This window comes from Chrysochloris asiatica, unplaced genomic scaffold (genome assembly GCF_000296735.1).
Source record: "Chrysochloris asiatica unplaced genomic scaffold, ChrAsi1.0 scaffold00098, whole genome shotgun sequence".
NCBI classification, from domain to species: Eukaryota; Metazoa; Chordata; class Mammalia; order Afrosoricida; family Chrysochloridae; genus Chrysochloris; species Chrysochloris asiatica.
In genome coordinates, this window is record NW_006408616.1 from 11,094,074 (window position 1) to 11,116,249 (window position 22,176).

The following is a 22,176-nucleotide window of genomic DNA, read 5'->3' on the forward strand; positions in this document are numbered from 1 at the left end:
ACATACAAAGGTCAACCGCGTAACTCACAGTCCAAGCAAATACAAAGGTCAACCGCGTAACTCACAGTCCAAGTACATACAAAGGCCAACCGCGTAACTCACAGTCCAAGTACATACAAAGGCCAACCGCGTAACTCACAGTCCAAGTACATACAAAGGCCAACCCCGTAACTTACAGTCCAAGTACATACAAAGGCCACCCGCATAACTTACAGTACAAGTACATACAAAGGCCAACCCCGTAACTTACAGTCCAAGTACATACAAAGGCCACCCACATAACTTACAGTCCAAGTACATACAAAGGCCAACCCTGTAACTTACAGTTCAAGTACCTACAAAGGCCACCCACATAACTTACAGTACAAGTATATTGGTAGGGTCTGATGTGTTCTTAACATTTGTTTTACCGGTAATCTTATTAAAATTAGGTTAATTTCTTCCAGATCCTTTTTACAGCCTAGATATTTTCAATCAGAAAGAAATGGCCTTAATCAGTCCCACCAATGAGATGAGGTGGTGGGAATGTTATATTAATTTTGAGTAAGCACCGTGCATTGTTCCACTCTCTTATCACCATAAAGTGGATATGTAATTAGAATCTCTCCTTTTTCCAAAGTGTTTAAAGTTGCTTTTAATTTCTAGAAACTCATCAACTTTTCCTAGTTCAATATAAATCAAAAGGTAATTGAGTATCCATAATATGATCGGCATCAGTAGAGGAAGCACAATAAAATCAGTGCTCATATTTCACCCGTAGTATCAAAGAAAAGTTATTGGACTTGTGAGTTGTGCTTCTAAATCTAAGGAACTCTGATAGTGTATACTGATTACAAGTCAGGCTGCTAACCTCAAGGTCTGCAGCCCGATTCATAACCACTATGCTACCAGAGCTCAAATCTTAAATACCAACAATTTGTCAGGGGAGAAAAATGCTAACAGCTAAGATTTTCTCAAATCAAAATTGTATGATTATGCTCTGTCCTGTAAAATAAGAATAATTGTACCAAGTGGAATGATCAAATTGTTCTAGTTAAGCTGTTTCAGAGTACTATAATCATTCCACTTGGTAGCTGATAGTATAAACTATTACAACTTGATAGTTGTTATATTAGAGCACTTCAGAATTCACTGGACATCTCTGGAAATAATTACCAAGAAATTAGCATAGACTCTAATCAGACTTTCAAAATGCATTTCATAGAGTTGCTAAAACTGAATGTAAATCTGCCAAGTGTAGTTGTTTCTGTTTATTGAGGTATTGAGTAAATTTTTTTTAATTACAAGTTGAAGGTTTCAGGATTGGTGCATTAGGCTTAACTGGGCAGTACTGAATCAGTGGGCTGTCCTTGGAGAAAAAGTGAAGCACCTTGGAGAAAAAAACCCTTGAACTCTATGAGGGCAAGTACTTGTCTACCAAAGCACAGTACCTCTTGTAGCACTAGGCGCTCAGAAGTGTGTTCAATGAACTTGTTTATGTACCCACTGGAAAGGAAGTAATTAAATATAATTAGAGATCATATTTCATAAGATAATAAAGTAGTAGATTGCATATCTCTGAATTAATATATCTGAAGGAGCCCTGGTGGCATAATGAGTTAAATGGTGGGCTTCTAACTCAGCAGTCAGCAGTTCGAATCCACCAGCTGCTCTGAGGGAGAAAAATGAGGCAGTCTTCTTCTATATAGATTTAGAGCCTCAGAAACTCTATGAAGCAGCTCTATTCTGTTCTTTTAGGGTCATTATGAATTGGAATTGGAGCCCTGGTGTGGCACTGTGGGTTAATGCACCAGACTGCAAAGACGTTTGAACTGCAAGGTCGGCAGTTCAAGCTCACCAGCCACTCCTCGGGAACCCTATACAGGGTCGCTATGGGTCAGAACTGACTCAACAGCACTAAAACAACAACATGAATTGGAATTGACTCAAAAGTAGTGTGTTTGGATGTTTTGTTTCATCTGTCACCTATCTATCTGTCTATCTATCTGGTAGCATTTGATGGGTAAGGTTGGCTTTAGCAGTGATAAACCGAGGAGCTCATCATGCTTGATTTGGACAGGTGCACATTTATCCTTGGTATCCTGTGACTACTCTCAATTCTAGAAGATAGAAATTTTGAGCTAGTAGATAGAAATTTTGCATGGCTGCCTGCACCTTTTCTTTTTAGTTTCTTTTTTAATCTATTGTCTAACGTATATTATTCTAATTCTGTTTACTCTGACCACGTGCAGGTGGTTAGATGACTCCATCATTGAAGAGATCACACCCAAGCTGATCGGGGACCGGCCCAATACGTATGTCTACACCAAGGCCTTGGCAGAGAACTTGGTGAAACAAGCAAGTGGAAGCTTAAACACGGCCATCATCAGGCCGTCCATTGTGGGAGCCACCTGGCAGGAGCCTTTCCCAGTAAGCCCACTCACCTGTATTTAGTACTTGGTTTCCAAACAGTTACTTCCTGATATCCATTTTTCTTTTTTTTTCCCTTTCTCAGGACCATAGCTGAGTGTAGCAAATCAAACACAAATCCATTTTATTAGGGTGAAATTTATATTTGTTTCAGAATTTTTCTTGCATGAGTTTACTCTGGGAAAAATTGCTGGCTATACTAGAGATGGGACAGATATTTTTAATTAGCTTCTGATTAATTCTAGTCTCAATATTCCCATGGGAGATGGTTTCATTTCCTGACTTTTGCAGTATGGTTTAAATATACCAGAATATCATTGATGGCCATGTTATTAACACATACTACTGCCAGAGTAAATAGAAGTCTCAAACTTCACAGAAGATACTCTCAATTTAGAAACAATAATTCTTTATATCTGTATACTGCTATATCCTTTCAAACTACTTTGAAGTTTGAACTACTTTCAAACTTCTTCATAAAAGCAACTCTCTGACACTCTGGGGCCAGATAAATTTGAACTTCACTACCTACTGGAGTCCAGGTGTGGTGCTGTAGGATAAGCAACAGACTGCTAACTGCAAGGTTGATGATTTAAACCCACCAGCTGCTCATTGGAGACCCTATACAGCATCACTATGAATTGGAACTGACTCAACAGTACTTAACAACAACAAACTACAGGCAATACAACTTTTTGAGTTGTCTTATCTGTAAAACTGGGCTAATACTACCCACTTTGGGGCATTGATTAAATGAGACAATGTATTTTAAGAGTGCTTAATACAGTGCTTGGTCTGTTGGTGGTTGTGTGCCACCAAGACGGTTCCGATTTATCATGACCCAGTATAAGGTTTCTGACCCTGTAAATCTTTACAGAAACAGAAGGCCCCATCCTACTCCCACAAAGCAACTAGTACAGTCAAACAGAAGTCCAGCTCTTAATCCACTACGCTACCAGGGTTCCCTAGTGAAATGTCTGACTAAACAAATCCCTTCATCCCAGCCTCTCTTTTTCTTCGCCCATTACATACGTATGTTTTGATTTCTAAAGACAAAGAATCTGACATGATAAATTTAAATAATTGCTTAGGGCTTAGGAAACAAACACAAATAAATTTCCCTCTAATTGCTCCTAAAATATCATTCCTCTAGCGTCTCTTAGCAAAATAACACACAAGCATAACTGTTACAGACTCTATGATTGCTATGTTGTTGTTGTTGTTACGTGCCGTCGAGTCGGTTCCGACTATAGTTTCCAATAAATGGGTTAATTTCCATATATGTTTTAAATGTTTCCCTACAACTTGAGCTTAAATTGAAGTTTCAGGATGTGGAAAACACTTATGGTTGATGAACTGATTAGTTGATGATGACATTAAGACAAGATTCAAATTTAGTTCGTAAGAGGTTATGAAACAAGACTCTACTCATATGAAAAAAAGAAAAAGTTGGCAAATTTAATTTCTTACACAAATAAACTACAGAATATAGCCAGTTCTTTGCCATTTGTCTTTTGTTGTTGTTAAGTACCATCAAGTCAGTACCGACTCATAGCAACCTTATGCACAGCAGAACGAAACACTGGGCCAACCTCACTACTATTGCCACTCTTGAGTCCATTGATGCTGCCACTTGGCCAATCCATCTTGCTGGGGGTCTTCCTCTCTTTCTCTGACCCTTCACCTTACCAAACCTTCTCCAGCGACAGGTCCCTCCTGACAATATGTCCGAAGTATGAGAGACAAAATTTGGCCATCCTGGCCTCCAAGGAGCACTCTGGCTGTACTTCTCCAAAACGGATCTATTGGTTCTTTCAGCAGCCCACAGCACTTTCAATATTCTCCTCCAACACCATAACTCAAAAACATCAATTCTTCTACGGTCTTCCCTATTCACTGTCCAGCTTTTGCATGCTTGGTCTTTAGAATTGTTAAAAATACTAGTTCTGTTGGCTAGGGTGGTGCTGTGGGATAATGCACTGGACCACAAGGTCAGTTTGAACCACCAGGTTAGAACTTACCAGCTGCTTTTTGGAAGTCCTATACAGGGTTGCTATGGATCAGAACCAACTCAACAGCACTCAACAACAACAACATTGGCTGAAGTCTTGGTGTTCTTAGTTTAAAATTATTAAGATTAGATGGTAGCTGTTTCAAAGATACTTTTTTTTAACATGAGTTAAAAAATACATTTTTTAACATGAGTAACTAATAATGATTTTCTTTTTTGTAGGGTTGGGTTGATAACATCAATGGACCTTCCGGGCTCATTATTGCGGTTTGTATCATGATGGGGAAACAACTCCTGGAAATTGAGTGGAGGGATAGTAACAAAATGTTTGATGCTGACTTGGCTTCATTGTTCCAAAAACATGAAGGTTATTGTGACTAGAGATAGGATATTATTAACTTTGCAATTTATGGATTTTTCTATTAGAAAAACAGAAGTTTGGTAATATCAATTACTGGGTTGTTTTGGGAAATTTTTGTGCATGTATTTTTCTTTAGCTACCACAAGATGGAGATATTTCCTCCTTTTCACCACATACTAGTAGTTTTGTGCAGTGAATTGGTAATACAGTAAAAATATACTCAAATATTAAATTCTTGATTATATAGTAATACATGTATATAATTACATATGTGTGTGGATGATAAGACAGAGATGGATATTGCAAAATAATGCATCAATAACTCATTCTACCAATTACAGAAAAAATTTCAAGAGCTACAAGAGAACTACAAATTAAAGAAAATTTCCAAATAGAAAAATTAATTAATATGCAAAACATTTTTTCAACAATTGTTCTCTGGGAGACAGGGAAACAGTCAATCATTCCTCTTTGTTAGCTACCTTGTCACTGCAGTGTGCTGCTTCACATCTCACACCAACTCTTAGGACTAGAACCACAGCTTTGTTGTTGCTAATGTTAGGTGCTGTCCAGTCAGTTCCTACTCATAGCAACCCTATACACAACAGAACCAAACACTGATGGGTCCTACACCAGCCTCAAAATCATTGTTATGCTTGAATCCATGGCTGCTATCACCGTGCCAGTCCATCTTGTTGGGAGTCTTCCTCTTTTTCACTGACCTTCACTTTGCCAAGCATGATGTCCTTCTCCAGAGATTGCTTCCTCCTGATAATATACCTGAAGTATGAGAGACAAAGTCTTGCCATCCTGACTTCTAAGGAGCATTCTGGCTGTATTCCTTCCAACACAGATTTGTTTGTTCTTCTGAAAGTCATGGTAGTTTTAATATTCTTCTCCAACACCGTAACTCAAATGCATTAATTTTTCTATGGTCTTCCTTATTCATTGTCAACTTTCACATGCATATGAAGCTATTGAAAATACCATGGCTTAGGTGAGGTGTACCTTAGTCTTCAAACTGACATCTTTGCTCTTCAACAATTTAAAGCGATCTTGTGCAGCAGATTTGCCTAGTGCAATACATCTTTTGATTTGACTGATGCTTCCATGAATGTTGATAGTGGATGTAAGTAACCTGGAGTTATTGATAACGTCAATCTTTTCTCCGTTTACCATGATGTTATTTATTGGTCCCGTGGTGAGGAGTTTTCTTTACATTAAGGTGCAACCCATATTGAAGGCTGTGGTCTTTGATCTTCATCAGTAAGTATTTTAAGTCTTGTTCACTCTCAGCAAGCAAGGTTGTATCATCTTCAAATCACAGGTTGTTAACAAGTGTTCTTCCAAACATGCTGCCAGTTTCTTCTTCATATAATCCAACTTCTTGAATTATTTGTTCAGCATACAGATTACAGATTGAATAAGTATGGTGAAAGAATACAATCTTGGTTTTAAACCATCCAGTGTCACCTTGTTCTGTTCAAATGACCATCTCTTGGTCTACATATAGATTCCTCATGAGCATAATTAAGTGTTCTGGAATACCCATTTTTCACACTGTTATCCATAACTTTTCATGATTCACACAGTCAAAAGATTTGCATAGTCAATAAAGCACAAGTAAACATATTTCTGAGTCTCTGCTTTCAGCCAAGTGCCATCGGACATCAGCAATTATATCCCTCATCCCATGTCCTCATCTGAATCCAACTTGAACCTCAGCAGTTCTCTGTCAATGTACTGTTGCAGCCGTGTGTGAGTTGTCTTAACATAATTTTACTTGCTTGTGATATTAATGATATTGTCTGATGAATTCTGCATTCCATTGGGTCACCTCTCTTTGGAATGGGCACAAATATGGATCTCTTCCAGTCAGTCGGCCAGGTAGCTGTCTTCCAAATTTATTAGCATAGATGAGTGAGTGAGTGCCTCCATTGCTTCATCAGTTTGTTGAAAGATTTCAATTTGTATTCCATCGGTTCCTTGTTCTTTGCCAATGTCTTCAGTCCAAGACTTCTTCCTTTAGTGCCATTGGCTCTTGATCATATGGTACTTCTTGAAAGGGTTGAATATCTGCCATTTCTTTTGTTACAATGCCTCTGTGCATTCCTTCCATCTTTTGATGCTTTCTGTATCATTAAATATTTTTCCCATTGTTACTGTTGTTAAGTGCTGTCAAGTCAGTTCCAACTTGTAGCAACCCTATATAGGATTTCCAAGGAGCGGCTGGTAAGGTTGAACCACCGACCTTTTCATTCAAACCAACATTGTGGTCCAGTGCTTATCTTACCAGGACTTCATGGAACCCTTCAATATAGAAGTTGAGGCATGATTTATTTCCTCCATTCTTTCAGCTTGAAAAATGCTGAGTGTATTCTTCCCTTTTGGTTTTTCAATTACAAGTCTTTGCACATTTCATTATAATACTTGATTCTGTCTTCTCAATCAGCACTTAGAAATTTTCTGTTCAGCTCTTTTCTTCCATTTGCTTTAGCATCTCTATGTTGGAGAGCAAGTTTCAGAGTCTCTTCTGACATCCATTTTGGTCTTTTCCTTCTTTTTATTTCTTAATGAACTTTTGCTTTCTTTCTAGATGATATTTTTGATGTCATCCCACAACTCTTCTGGTATTTAGTCATAAATGTCTAGCGCATCTTGAGATGACGTCTAAATTCAGGTGGGATATTTTGAAGGTCACATTTTGGCTCTTCTGGAGTTGTTTTCATTTTCTTCAACTTTGCGCTGAACTTGTATATGAGCAATTGATGGATCTGTCCCACAGTCTGCTCCTGGTCTTGTTTTAGCTGAAGATATGGCGCTTTCCATCGTCTCTTCCCACATATATAGTCAATTTGATTTCTGTGTATTCCATCTGGTGAGATCCATGTGTATAATCATCTTTTATGTTGTTTTAAAAAAGATATTTGCAATGAAGAAGTCATTGGTTTTGCAAAATTCTATCATGCAATCTCAAGTATCATTTCTATCATTCAAGCTATAATTTCCAACTACTATCCTTCCTCTTTGTTTCCAACCTTTACCTTCCAATAACAAGTAATTATCAATGCATCTTGACTTCATGTTTGATCAGTTTCAGACTGAAGAAGTTGGGAGAAATCTTCAATTTCATCATCACTGGTTTTAGTGGTTGGTGTATAAATTTGAATACTAATGGCATTAACTGGTCTTCCTTATAGGAATATAGATATTATCTTATCACAGACAGTACTGTACTTCAAGATAGGAGCTTGAAATATTCTTTTTGGTGATAAATGTGAAGTCATTCCTCTGGAATTTGTCATTCCTGGCATAGTAAATTATACAATTATCAGATTCAAAATGGCCAATACCAGTCCATTGATGTTTATATGTTCCATTTCATTTTTGACAATTTCCAATTTTCCTAGATTCAAACTTTGTACATTCCATGTTCTAATTATTTTGAACTAAAAATTTGTTCCATCAATAAATGAAAGTCCTGAAAGCTTTATCACAGTCAACTCTACTTGTCCGTCCTCGGTCATGTTTTGAGTGCCTTCCAAACTGAGGGGCTCATCTTCTGGTACTATATCTGACAATATTAAAAATGAATATAAAATCTGCTATTCATTTTTCCATATTCAATATTCTGGTACTGTTGAACAGTGTTTCACTGCTATTCTTAAATATGTAGTGGTTAAACATTCAGAAGTAGTCCACCTCTCCTTCTTCCTAGTCTGTCTTAATCCTGAAGTTTAGGTGAAACGTGTCCACTATGGATGACCCTGTTGTTGTTGTTATGTGCCATGGAGTCGGTTCCTACTCATAGCGACCCTGCACAGGGTTTCCGAGGCTGTAAATCTTTATGGGAGCAGAATGCCTCATCTTTCTCCCACAGAACAGCCGGTAGTTTCAAACTGCTGACCTTGTAGTTCGCAGTCCGATTCCTAACCACTACACTACCAGAGCTCCTTAAGGGTGACCCTACTGGTATATAAAATACTGGCAGCCTGGCTTCCAGCATCACAGCAACACTCAAGCTACCACAGTAGGGCAAACTGACATATGAGTGCTGGAAACCACAACTTTAATCTTTAGGAAAATTAAAAGTTCAATGACCTAAATGAGTTTAATTCCTATTAGGCATCTGATACTTCAGACTCTTTCTCTGCTGTTCTCAGAACTAAGTCCAACCTAAGTTTAAGGACTAATGTAAGACAGTGAATGATGACTTTCCAAAGACAGTGATAATGGGCATCCTTCTAATTTTTGGTCTTTCTAGCAGTCCCTCTCTGTTCTCTCCCTACCTCTTACTCTTTTTTAAGGCTTAATTAAAATGAAAATTTGGTGATTTAGTAAATAATTATTTAATATGATCCCAGAAAGGGTTTTATTACATTGTTTACAAAGCTGTATATTTATTCCAATTTTCTAAAAATTTCCAAACTGGTTTCTTATGTTCAAAGGAAGGAGACTTGCTTATAAGAAAACAGAAATTAGGAGTATAATAAAGTGTTGACCACGGAACATAAAAGTTGGAAATAAGGGTATGAATAGTAAACTTGCTTCATAAAGTTAATAAACTAATAATATGAATAAGTCTCAAACCTTGCATGTGATCTATGAAGTAAACTAAGATACTGAAGAAAAATATAAACAAGTGTTCCTTTTTTGCAAGTATTAAAAGGTTTTTGTTATATGGTAGCATTTTAAATAAATGTTTCTTGAACTTTTAGGGCCGACTATTATTTGTAGGAGTCCTGGTGTGGCACTGTGGGTTAAAGCGCCAGACTGCAAAGCCATTTGAACTACAAGGTCGGCAGTTCAAGCTCACCAGCTGCTCCTCGGAAACCCTATACAGGGTCACTATGGGTCAGAACCTACTAGACGGCACTTGATAGCAACATTATTTGTAAATTACTAAGGACTAGCAGAAAACAATATCATTTAAGAAATTATAAAGTAATATTAATGAAAATTTTAGAAAACTTTATTTTATTGTTATAAAAATATATGCCAAAGACTCCACTAGCTTATGACCAGAACAAGATGGCCCCAGCTACCAATACTGACCACTCTAAAGGGGGTCATAATAGAATGTTCTGGATATAGTGGGAGAAAATGTAGAACAAAATTCAAAACTATAAAATACACCAGACTTACTAGTTTGGTACAGACTGGTGGAACCCTAAGACTATGGCCCTCAGACACCCTTCAAACCTGGAACTGAACCCACTTTTCACATTTCAGCCAAGCAATGAAAGGAGGCCTATAAAGGGAGTCCTGGTATGCCACTGTGGGTTAAAGTGCCAGACTGCAAAGTCAGTTTGAACCACAAGGTCGCCAGTTCAAGCTCACCAGCTGCTTCATGGAAACCCTATACAGGTCACTATGTGTCAGAACCGATTCAATGGCACTTAACAACAACATAAAGAGTACAATAACACCCAAGAGGAACATGCTCCTCAGAATTAACCATACAAGACCAAAAGTGCAGCATGTAACTTAACTGTCCAGCAGTTAAGTTCAGAAGACAGGAAGGGGCAGAACAGGAAGACTGAAAACAGGAAATCCAGGGAGGAAGTGGGAAGCATGCTGTAACACTGAGGGGATTGCAACTAATATCGTGAAACAAATGTGTACAAACTGCTGAATGGGAAACTAACTTCTCTGTAAACTTTCACTCAAACCACAACAAAATGTTCAAATGTACATATAACACATTAGCCAATTCAGCATTTCTTCCATGTATACTTCAGTGGAACCAATTACATGAATCATGTTGTGCAAATAGCACCAGTACCTGTTTCCAAGTTTTTCATCACTATCAACAGATATTCAGTGCTTCCTAACAATGACTCCCCTTACCACTTCCTTCCTACCATTGTTGTTGTTGTTGTTAGGTGCCATCGAGTTGGTACCGATTCATAGCGACCCTATGCACAACAAAATGAAACACTGCCTGATCCTGGGCCAACCTCACAAAATCGTTGTCACGCTTGAGCCCATTGATGCTGCCACTTTCCCAATCCATCTCACTGAGGGTCTTCCTCTTTTTCTCTGACTCCACTTTACCAAACATGATATCCTTCTCCAGCGACTGGTCCCTCCTGACAATATGTCCGAAGTATGAGAGACGAAGTTTGGCCATCCTGGCCTCCAAGGAGCACCCTAGCTGCACTTCTTCTAACACAGATCTGTCTGTTCTTTTGGTAGCCCGTGGCACTTTCAATATTCTTCTCCAGCACCATAATTCTTCTATGATCTTCCTTATTCATTGTCCAGCTTTCACATGCGTATGAGGTTACTGAAAATACCATAGCTTGGGTCAGGTGTACCTTAGTCCTCAAGTTGACATCTTTGCTCAACACTTTATAAAGGTCTTGTGCAGCAGATTTGCCTAATGCAATACGTCATTTGATTCCTACCCCTAGTAACTACTAAAAACTTTGATCTTTTTCAATGTTTGGTCTAAGTATCTCATGTAAGTTGGAACATACAATATTTGTACTTTTGTAATGAACTTATTTCACTCAGCATACTGTTTTAAAGGTCCATCCATGTTATAGCATGTATCAAGACTTTGTTCCTCTAGAAAACCTTCATTTAAAAAATGTTTTTGAATTCGTTTTTATTATGTAAAACCCTATTTTTGGTATGGCGCTATAGGATAAGCCCTTGACCTCAAGGTTGATTTGAACCTCAAGGTTGGAAATTCAAACCTACCAGCTGCTCCTTGGAAACTCTGTACAGAGTTGCTATGGGTTAGAACTGAATTGATGGTACTTCACAACGACAACAACATACTAAACTCACATAAATGTGTGGGATTTCACTCCCTAAAGGCACCTGAGAAAAACTAGTAATTCATGGAAATGCTGATAGTGGAAATGAACAAGATGAACTTGGCAAGGGAGGCTGGGGAGGTTGAAAGCAGGCTGACTTATCCCACTGACCTAGTAAGAAGTGAATCAATGTTCATTTCTACTATTAACAGCATTGTTGTTGTTGTTGTTGAGTCCATTTGAATCATAGTGACCTTGTATATGGTTCCTGAGGAGTGGATAGTGAGCTTGAACCACTGACCTTGCTGTTCAAACTGACTTTGCAATCCAGTGCATTAGCCCGCAGCAGCACCACACCAGCATAAACATTTATGAAATTGTTGTTGTTGTTAAGTGCTGTTGAGTCGTTTCTGGCTCCTCTATGAAATGACGTTGGTGGTTGTGTGCCATGGAGTCAATTCCGACTCATAGTCACCCTGTATAGGGCTTCTGAGGCTGAAACTTTTACGGGGAGCAGAAAGCCTCATCTTTCTCCCATGGAACGGCTGGTAGTTTCGAACTGCCAACTTTGAGGTTAGCAGCCTGACTTGTAACCCCTAGGTACTGCCAATGCTGTTAATTGGCATTCTCTATTTCATATATGAGTCAAAACTAACTCAGTGACATGTAGCAACAATTTCATGTATACTTTAGCCTCAAATGTTACTTAAGACCATGTGTAATATATTGTGTTCTTTTTTTCTTTGCAGATCGGAAAAGGCTTGCTTCGATCCTTAAAAGCTACTCCCAAGGCAGTAGCTGATGTAATTCCCGTTGACACTGTCGTCAATCTCACCTTGGCAGTAGGCTGGTACACCGCAGTTCACAGGTGGGATGGTGCTTAGACTCTCTTTAAGGATTTGATGATGACAAGAGTGAAAGTTTTAAGTGCATTTCCAGAACAGACATTTTATCACACAAGATTCCAGGTGTGGCAGAGTTTTTGTTTTAGTGTTTTATACAGTTTCACGTGATCAGATACGACTATGCATTGTGTTCTCTTAAAAATACTGCATAGTACTGGCTGATCACAAACCTTTTTAATCCTTTTATCATAAAACTCTTTAGTAACCAAAATGTGTTTCTTTCTATTCAGCAATCTAAAAGACTGATTCCTTTTTTTATAAAAGGTAAAGGAGATTGAAGTGAAAAAAAAAATCAGATTATTTAAAATATTTTATTGGACTGCTCTGTTCCTGATGTCAAGTTCAGATCACCATTTATGAAGAAACTGCTAATACAAAGGGAAAAAAAAGAGTTGCTCATGCATTTGGCTCTGTTAGTAAAAGTAAAAAGAAATAAATTTCCCTATGTGAAATCAGACATTTAAATGTTTTCCAATCCTGCGATGTTTTGCTGCACTTAGGATAAAACATTGCCCATTTGTCCAATAAAAATATCCAGAAATTAAAAATATGATGTTTTCACATCTACATGATACTTCCCTTTGCTCCATAAATGTCACACCAGTGTGACATTTCTCTCTGTCTCACACACACGCATTTCCCGTCCTCTTTCATTTTGCTTATTAATCCTAAAGTTGGAAATATTGCACAGGTTTCTGTAGTCATGGGAAATATGCAACCAATGCTGCATAAACACTATTGTCCCTTATCATCTTTTCATTAGTTTTCCCTCTTGTTCTATTTATCTAATTTTTATTTCCTTTTCCAGACCTAAATCTACATTAATCTACCACTGCACATCTGGTACCATCAATCCCTGTAATTGGGGTAAAATGGGTAAGTGCCTTTATTGTGTAAATACATAACTACCTCCGTCTACCCGTAGATGGAACAAAATAGAGTATTTCATGGAGCTTATAGTCCAATAAAGTCCTGGTGTGGCATTGTGATTTAACATGCTGGACTACAAGGCCAGTATGAACCGCGAAATCGGCAGTTCAAGCTCACCAGCCACTCTTCAGAAACCCTATACAGGGTCAGAACCGCTCAATGGCACTTAACAACGTAACAGAGTCTAATGGGGGAGAAAAACAAAAAGTAAGAGATCGTAAGCTGTGCATGTACAATAGTTAAACAGACTGCATTGTGGTGTATCAAAGAAAGGGATCAATGAGAATAGTCCCATGACTATAGGCGATAAAAGGTCTGTTGGCTATAAGCCAAACCATCTGCCATTCAGTCTATTGTGATTCACAGTGACCCTATGGAGTCACTGGGAATACTGTAGCTACTGTTGATAAGCTGACTTGAAGACTTCCAGGCACACTTGCTTCCTCTAGTCTCCTCACATCCACTGCAGACAAGCTTTGCACCAAGTCTCTGTACCAGAATCCTTTTCAACACAAGATTTCTGGAAGTTATTAAGAATTAACCTGGCTTTACATGCAAGTTGAAACCCATTTGTGTTACTACTAGAGATATAAAGAGTGACCTATTAAGACCACTATGTTGTTATTAAGTGCTGTTGAGTCTGTTCTGACTCATAGCAACCTTGTACAGGGTCTTCAAGGAGCTGCTGGTGAGTTTGAACCACCAACCTTGTAATTTACACCAACCTTGCGGTCCAGTGCATTATCCTGCTGTGCTACACCAGGACTCCAAGACCACTGTATCAAGTTACAATGTCCAGGTACGACATTGTAGAATAAACACTGGATAGTCACCCTAAATTTAAGATTTAGGTTGAATATCTAGAGCTTCAAGTAACATTGGTGGGCCAGCTAGGTGAACATGCAATATCTTTTCAGTTAGTTCAGTCATCATTGATTTCCTTCAAGAAAAATTTGCAATCTGTTTTACACATCTGTAATCAATTCTGACCTAGATAATTTATAACTTCTTTGCTAATTTAAATGATCTCTTTTCAAAAAGTATGTTTTCTAATTTCTAGTGACTGAAATGAAGTTGGCTTTTGTATATTGGCCTTATATCCAACCATCTTGCTAAACTCTTATTTTAAGTAATTATATAGCAATTCCTTTGGGTTTTCTATGTAGACAATTATATAATCTGCAAATATTACCAGTGTTTTTCCCACTTTTCCAAACCTCATTACATTGCCTCATTGCATTGAAAAGAACTTCTGTTGGATTCAATTTGCTTAATAATTTCTTTAGAATTTTTGCAACTTTTTTAAAGAAACTTTATTTCGAATTGAGTGAAGGTGTACAGACACTATCATCAGTTTTAAATTTAGCGAATTATACACTTGGTTTCATTTCAATGATTGTGATCCCCTCCATGCAACAGTTGTCCTGCTTCCTCCTTGTGGTTGTTGTTGTTGTTAAGTATTGTTGAATCGGATTTGACCCATAGCGACCCTGTATAGGGTTTCCAAGGAATAGCTGGTGAGCTTGAACCACTGACCTTGCATTTCAAATGGCTTTGCAGTCTGGCACATTAACCCACAGTGACACACCAGGACTCCCTGTGGCTACCTATGTACAAATAGCCTCTTTCAAATACTTATCTATTTGTGGAATATATAAATAAATATATATCCCACTCATCCTCCCATCCCTTGTGTCTCTGCCCATGTAACTACATTGTTCCAAGGCTGTGTATGTCTCACTAGTTGCCTCTATTTAGTTTAGCCCTTGCCTACCTCCCTGTGTCTCCACTTGTCTTCATCATTCTTCTGCCAACTTCCCTCTTCTTGTACATTGCCATCCCCATTGCCTGAGTTAACATATGTCTTGGTGCTGTGGGATAATGCACTGGACTGCAAGTTCGATTTGAACCACAAGATCAGTGGTTCAAACTCACCAGACGCTTACCAGAAACCCTATACAGGGTCACCATGAGTTGGAACCAACTCAACAGCACTTAACAACAACAACTCTCTAGCCCAGGTATGGGGATTGTCCCACCTGCTGGCCATATAATGCCTTCAAAATAATTTGGTCTGGTCCTAGGAAGGCAATCACAGTTCCAGGTATCACAATGTTCTTAAGTGGCATCAAGTTGGTTCCAATTCACAGCAACCCTGTATAGAGTTTCTGATGAGCAACTGGTGAGCTTGAACTGCTGATCTTACAATTCAAACCAGCCTTGCAGTCCAGCAAATTAACCTGCAGTACCACACAAGGACTCCAAGACATCACATTAGGGGTGAGTTGATTAAATGTTTGACGAATTTTTAAGTTGAGAACTTTTTATGGCCATGAATGACACTAAACATTTTGGCAGAAATAAGGTTTCCCACCCTTGCTTTAGCCAGTAAATTCTTCTCCCTTCCCATCTCCCATGGTAACCATCAAAGAACAGTTCTTCTAGTATGAAAACTTTTCTTGAGTTTTTACAATAGTGGACTCATACAATATTTGTCCTTTTGTGATTGACTTATTTCACTCGTCATAATGGCCTCCAAGTTCAGCCATATTTTGAGGTGTTTCATAGGTTCGTTGTTGTTCTTCAGGGTTGCATAGTATTCTCTTGTGCGTATGTACCAAAGTTTGTTTATCACTCTTTCTTTGATGGGTATTTAGGCTGTCTCCATCATTTTGCTATAGTGAGTAGTGCTACTATGACCATTGGTGTGCATGTATCTACTCATGTCCTGGCTCTTATTTCTTGTGGATGCGGCACAAGACCTTTTTAAAGTGTTGAAGAGCAAAAATGTCAGCTTGAAGACTAAGGTGCACCTGACCCAAGCCATGGTATTTTCAATAACCTCATATGCATGTGAAAGCTGGACAGTGAATAAGTAAAACTGTAGAACAATTGATGCTTTTGAGTTATGGTGTTAGAGGAGAATATTGAAAGTGCCATGGACTGCCAAAAGAACCTCTTTTTCTCTGACCCTCCACATTACCAAACATGATATCCTTCTTCAGCAACTGGTCCCTCCTGACAACATGTCCGAAGTATGAGAGACGAAGTTTGGCCATCTTGGCCACCAAGGAGCACTCTAGCTGCACCTTTTCCAACACAGATCTATTGGTTCTTTTGGAAGCCCATGGCACTTTCAATATTTTCCTCCAACACCATAACTCAAAAGCATCAATTCTTCTATGGTCTTCCTTATTCACTCTCCAGCTTTTGCATGCATATGAGGTTACTCAAAATATCATGGCTTGGGTCAGGCGCACCTTATTCCTCAAGCTGACATCTTTGCTCTTCAATACTTTAAAAAAGGTCTTATGCAGCAGATTTGCCTAATGCAATACGTCATTTGATTTCTTGACTGCTGCTTCCTTGAGTCTTGATAGTTGATCTAAGAAGAATGAAGCCCTTGACAACTTCAATCTTTTCTCGATTAATCCCTTTCCTGATATATCATTGCAAAAACTTTTTTTCCCAATCTCTTGACTCCCTTTTTATTCCTTCAGAAAAATCTTTTGATGCACATAAATGTTAAATTTTTAGGGGGTCCCAGTCATCTCTTTTGTCTTTTGCTGTTTTAATAATGTTTGATACTGTGCTTATGCCATGTATTAGATCCCCTAGGTCTGTCCCTATTTTTCTACTGCTAATTTTTGTAGTACTAGGTTTTACATTTAGGTCTTTTGTACCTGCTAGTTTGTTTTTGTATTTGCTGTGATATATAGGTCTTGTTTCATTCTTCTTGCAGCTATTCTTGAGTAAGATTGTGCTATTTCATTTTTACACAGACTTTGCCTAATTTTAACTTTGTTTTATCAACCTTATATCCATCCCCCTCTTTTATTTACCTGAAAGAGTTTAAGATTAGAGTATCTATTCCTTGGTAGTTTGGTAAAGTATCTGTAAATTATCTGGATTTGTGACTTGTTTTGTGGGAAGATTTTTACAGCTTCAAGTTCTTCAATTGCTAAAGGATTACTCAGGCTTTTAAGTTTATGTTTGAATCAATCTTAGTAAGTTGTTTTTGTCTATTTTTTTGTTTTCAAATATATTAATTTAAAATTGTTGATGTTATCTCTCACTCTCTCTCTCTTTTTATTTTTTTTTTTGGTCCTAGCTGTATCTGTGATTATGTGTCCCTTTTCATTCATAATGTTGTTGGTAATTGCCTTTGAGTCACTTCTGACTCATCACAATCCTGTATAGGGTTTTTGAGGAGCAGTTGAATGGGTGTGAACTGCCAACCTTGTGGTTCACAGTCCAGTGCTGATCCTACATTGCCACAACAGCAATCCGTAATAAGTTGTTGTTAAGTGCTATTGAGTCGGTTGTGACCCATGGTGACCCTTCCTCCTCAACTACTCTTCCCAGGTCTGTATTAATTCCATTATTTTTTCAAAACCCCAACTTCTGACTTTGTTGATTCTGTGTTCTGCTTCTTCGTTTTCTATTGGGTTGACTTCTAATATCTATTATTCCTTCCTCCTACTTTCTTTGTATGTTCCTTTTGATTTTTTTCCCCATGAACTTTTTGAAGTCTTCTCATATAGGAGAAGTCTGAGATAGAGATTGCAAAGAAAGATAAAATATATGATATGAAGTTGTTTCAAAAAGTTCATGGAAAAATCCTATTATCTATTATTTCCACTTTTCCATGAACTCCTTGAAGCACCCTTAAATACTAACAGTAACATTTGACTTTGTTGTTGTTGTTGTTAAGGCCGTTAAGTCGGTTCCAACTCATAGCAATCTTGTATAGGGTTTCCGAAGAGCAGGTGGCAGGTTTGAACTGACAACCTGTGGTTTGCAGTCCTGAGCTAATGCTACAGCGCCACATCAGGAGTTCAACATTTGACTTACTGATACTAAATAAGAACCATATGTCTCTGTTCTGACTTATATACAAATATGACTTAAAGACAGACTTAGGAACAGATCTTGATTGCAATCTGGGATCTACCTGGGATCTACCTGTATATGGTTGTCAAGAAAGATTGATATCTTAGCAGATATCACCTCTGATATGGTGATACCTTAGCAGAAACCTGAAAGAAGGCTGGGGTCAACTCAAAGGGTTATGTGGAAGACAAGCATTCCAAACTGAAGGAATAATAAGTAATGTTGTTGTTGTTGTTAAGTGCCATCAAGTCAGTTCTGACTCACAGTGACCCTGTATAGGGTTTTGGAGAAGCAGCTGCTTGAGTCTGAACTGCCCATTTTGTGGTTCAAACCAACCTTGGAGTTCAGTGCTTATCTTATGTACTATACCAGGACTCCAATAAGTACTAAGAGCTTAGAATTAATTCATATTTTAGAATAGCAAGGAGGCCAGTATGGCTGCAGCAGAGGCAATGGAAGATAGAATTATAAGAAGGAAATAAGGACAGAATGATGGGAAGAGAGCTCGAATGCAGATAGATAAGATTTCATCGGATGCCATCCAGTCAGCTGTAATGAATCAGAAAGCTAGCAGTAGAAATGAGCTTTCTGGATGTTTTCAAACATAGAGCTGATAGACTTCTCTGTATGATTGTACGTGAGGAGTTAAGCAAGAGAAGAAGCAAGGATGGCTCCAAATTTTGGGCTGAACAGCTAAATAAATTGAATTATCATTTATTTGGAGTCCTGGTATGGTGCTGTGGGTCAAAGCACTGGATTGTAAAGTCAATTTGAAGTGCAAAGTCAGCAGTTCAAGTTCAACGGACACTCCTTAGAAACCCTATACAGGGTCACTATGGATTGGAACCGACGGCGGCACTTAACAACAACATCATTTAATTACAGGTGGATTGGTGGTGAAGCAGGGTTTTGTGCATGTGTTGTGAAGGGGTGGGCGGGTGGTAGTTGTTATGTTGTTAAATGCCATCAAGTCAGTTCTGACTCATAGGAACCCTGTATAGGGTTTGTGAGGAGCAGTCCGTGGGTTTGAACTGCTGACCTTCTAATTCCAATATCCAAGATTCCTGAGTAGAAATTGGCACTTAATCTTATTGACAATCCCTTGTATGTGGCATTTTGCTTTTCTTTTGCTGCTTCCAGGATTTGCTCTTTATCTTAGGTTTTTGAGAGCTTGTTTACAAAGTGTCTTGTGGTGGTTCTCTTTAGTTTATCATACTTGGAGATTTTTGGGCTTCTTGGTTATTTAGATTTATGTCCTTTCTCAAATCTAGAAAGTTGTCTGCTACTATTCCAACTCATAGGAACCCTGTATAGGGTTTGTGAGGAGCAGTCCATGAGTTTGAACTGCTGACCTTCTAATTCCCCAGTGCTGATGCTATAGAACCATACCAGGGTGATAGTAGGAGTATTAAAAGTAAATTAAGTACTTAATTAAGTGGAAATATTGACTAGGTAGGTATATGGATATATAAAGGGGCTTCAAAAAGTTTGTTGAAAAATGCCATCATTCTAGTTTGGGATATTGTAAAATTGTCCTAAGTGGTCTCTTGCCCCATTTTTTTTTTTTTTTTTACAACCTTTTGAAACTCCTCGTACAGCTTAGAAGGTCAATATTAATTTCCAAATAGTTTTATACTATAACCTGTGTATAACTTTTTCTTTTTTTAAGTCAATATATTTATAAGCCAGCTATTTCTTGAGAATTTTTTGTGTGTACATGGCATGTATTTTTCATGTTGATTTTTGGGTAGTATCTTTTAAGGAAGACAATAATCATATTACCAGAAGAACTGTTATCTTCAAGTTAGTTGCATAATAAGCTTAGACATATTTTTTTTAATGTTTTATTGTGAATTATGTGATAGTTTACATGGGAGAACATTAGCTTTACATTCATCCTATTGTATATTGTTACATAGCCATGGTTACAATCTCCTCCATGCATCATCAACCAACCAAATGGTACACCCTGCAACCATGCCTTTGATAAAAGTTTAAGTAAAATATTTAGAAAATATCCTGATGGATCTGAAAGCAAAGGTCCAACCAACAAAATAAGGTCCTCAGGCTCTGTCTTGGAGCTTTCAAAAGAGATTAGATAACCTTGTACTTGAAATATGGATTTTAGTTTGTCTGAACAGCTTTTACTTCATTGCATTGAGTTAAAAATTGGTTTCCAAAGAATTTGTTTTAAAGAGTGTTGTAAAAATGACATTGGGGTCCTCTGACCTTTTAAGTTTATTAGGGAGAAGAGGCAGTAACCATCAACAGTAGCCTAAGGCTGCTTCCAACGATGATGTGGAGGCCAAACCTGCCTCCTCTCTCCAACCTTCTTACCAATGCTGACACTGGCACTCTCTGTTGCTCTGTTGTGTTGGATAAGTCATTGCTGTGGTCACACAGAACCCACAGACAATAATCATGATTATGAGGCTGAATAGGGAAGTAACTGGTTACAATTCAAGGTCAGGAATGATCCAGGATGTAATTCTTCAATGAGGACACTCCTCACTGTGCCCACAAGCAGGCCTCTCCCTTGGCCTCTGGGCCCCTTGGGCTGCCTCTGCTCTGTTCAGACAAGTACTGCAAAGCTGTTTAGCTACCCAATAAATGCCCAGAGGTGCCCCACTATGCCAGAAAGCCTCTTGTCCAAAAGTACAAGGGTTTCTTACTCAAGTGTTACAATGCAGTCTTGTTGATGTTAAGTGCTGTGGAGTCGGTTCTGACTCATAGTGACCCTGTATAGTTTCCAAGGAACAGCTGGTGAGTTTGAACTGCCGACTTTGTTTATGGTTCAACAAGTGTTACAAAGCTGTTTAGCTACCCAATAAATGTCCAGAGGCACCCCACTCTGCCAGAAAGCCTCCTGCCCAAAGGTACGAGACTTTCTCTCTCATTGGTGGTTTGTTAAGCCTACTGTGACTACCTTGCTCTTTGGGCTGGAAATCCGCCAGGTGCTAACACTCAGGTCTCAGACAGCTGCCACTCTTCCTCTGCCGCTGCTTCTTGCCTTCTCATGCCACCTCCATTGTTAGCTCGCTCTGTCTTTCTCTCTCTCTCTGTTTTCTGGGTCTAGGAGATTCTCAACACCGGGACCTGGGGTCCAAAGGACATTCTGTACTCCCAGCTCTTTTTCTTAGTGGTCGTGAGGCCCCACTTGTTTGCCTCTGGGATGACTCATTTTAAGGCTAACAGGATGTCAATTCCCTCTTTAGAGTGTTATACACCTTGTTTGCATGAGCTCTGGTAGTGTAGTGATTACAAATCAGGCTGCTAATATCATGGTCAGCAGTTCAAAACTACCAGCTGTTCCGTGGGTGAAAGATGAGGCTTTCTGTACCATAAAGCTTTACAGCTTCAGAAAACGGGGTCGCTATGACTCAGAACTGACTCCATGGCACATAACAACAACAACAACAACAATCCCCACAAAGGAGTCCTGGTATGACACTGTGGGTTAATGTGCTGGACTGCACCTTCAGTTTGACCCACAAGGTCAGCGATTCAAGCTCACTAGCCACTCCTAGGAAACCCTATACAGAATCACTAGAGTCGGAACCAACTCAACCTCAACGGCACTTACAACAACCCTCACAGAGATTCGATGGCACTTAACAACAACAATTCAATTCCCTTGGTGAGCCACAAGCACCTTATATGCATGGTTGTTACTGTTGGTTTTAAGTGCTGTTCAGTGGATTCTGACTCATAGTAACCCTGTATAGGGTTTCCGAGGAGTGGCTGGTGAGTTTGAACCTCAGACCTTGCAGTTCCAACTGACTTTGTGGTCAAGTGCTTATCCTACTGAGAGTTAACAAAACCATGATGTGAAAGATTTTTTAACAAATGTTTGATTTTGCAATGATCATTTGTACTGTATAAGTCTTCACACTGTTCTTA

The 22,176-nt window shown here is 38.6% G+C and overlaps 1 protein-coding gene across 1 annotated transcript in view; it reads left to right on the forward strand.

Annotated features, from left to right (window-relative positions):
- The window catches only part of FAR2 (fatty acyl CoA reductase 2), a 66,456-nt gene that overhangs the window by 30,287 nt on the left and 13,993 nt on the right, over window positions 1-22,176 (forward strand). The window contains exons 4-7 of the mRNA XM_006866986.1: window positions 2,232-2,409; window positions 4,643-4,687; window positions 12,298-12,416; window positions 13,262-13,329. Coding sequence (XP_006867048.1) covers window positions 2,232-2,409; window positions 4,643-4,687; window positions 12,298-12,416; window positions 13,262-13,329 — 410 coding nt within the window. The remainder of the gene's footprint in view (window positions 1-2,231; window positions 2,410-4,642; window positions 4,688-12,297; window positions 12,417-13,261; window positions 13,330-22,176) is intronic.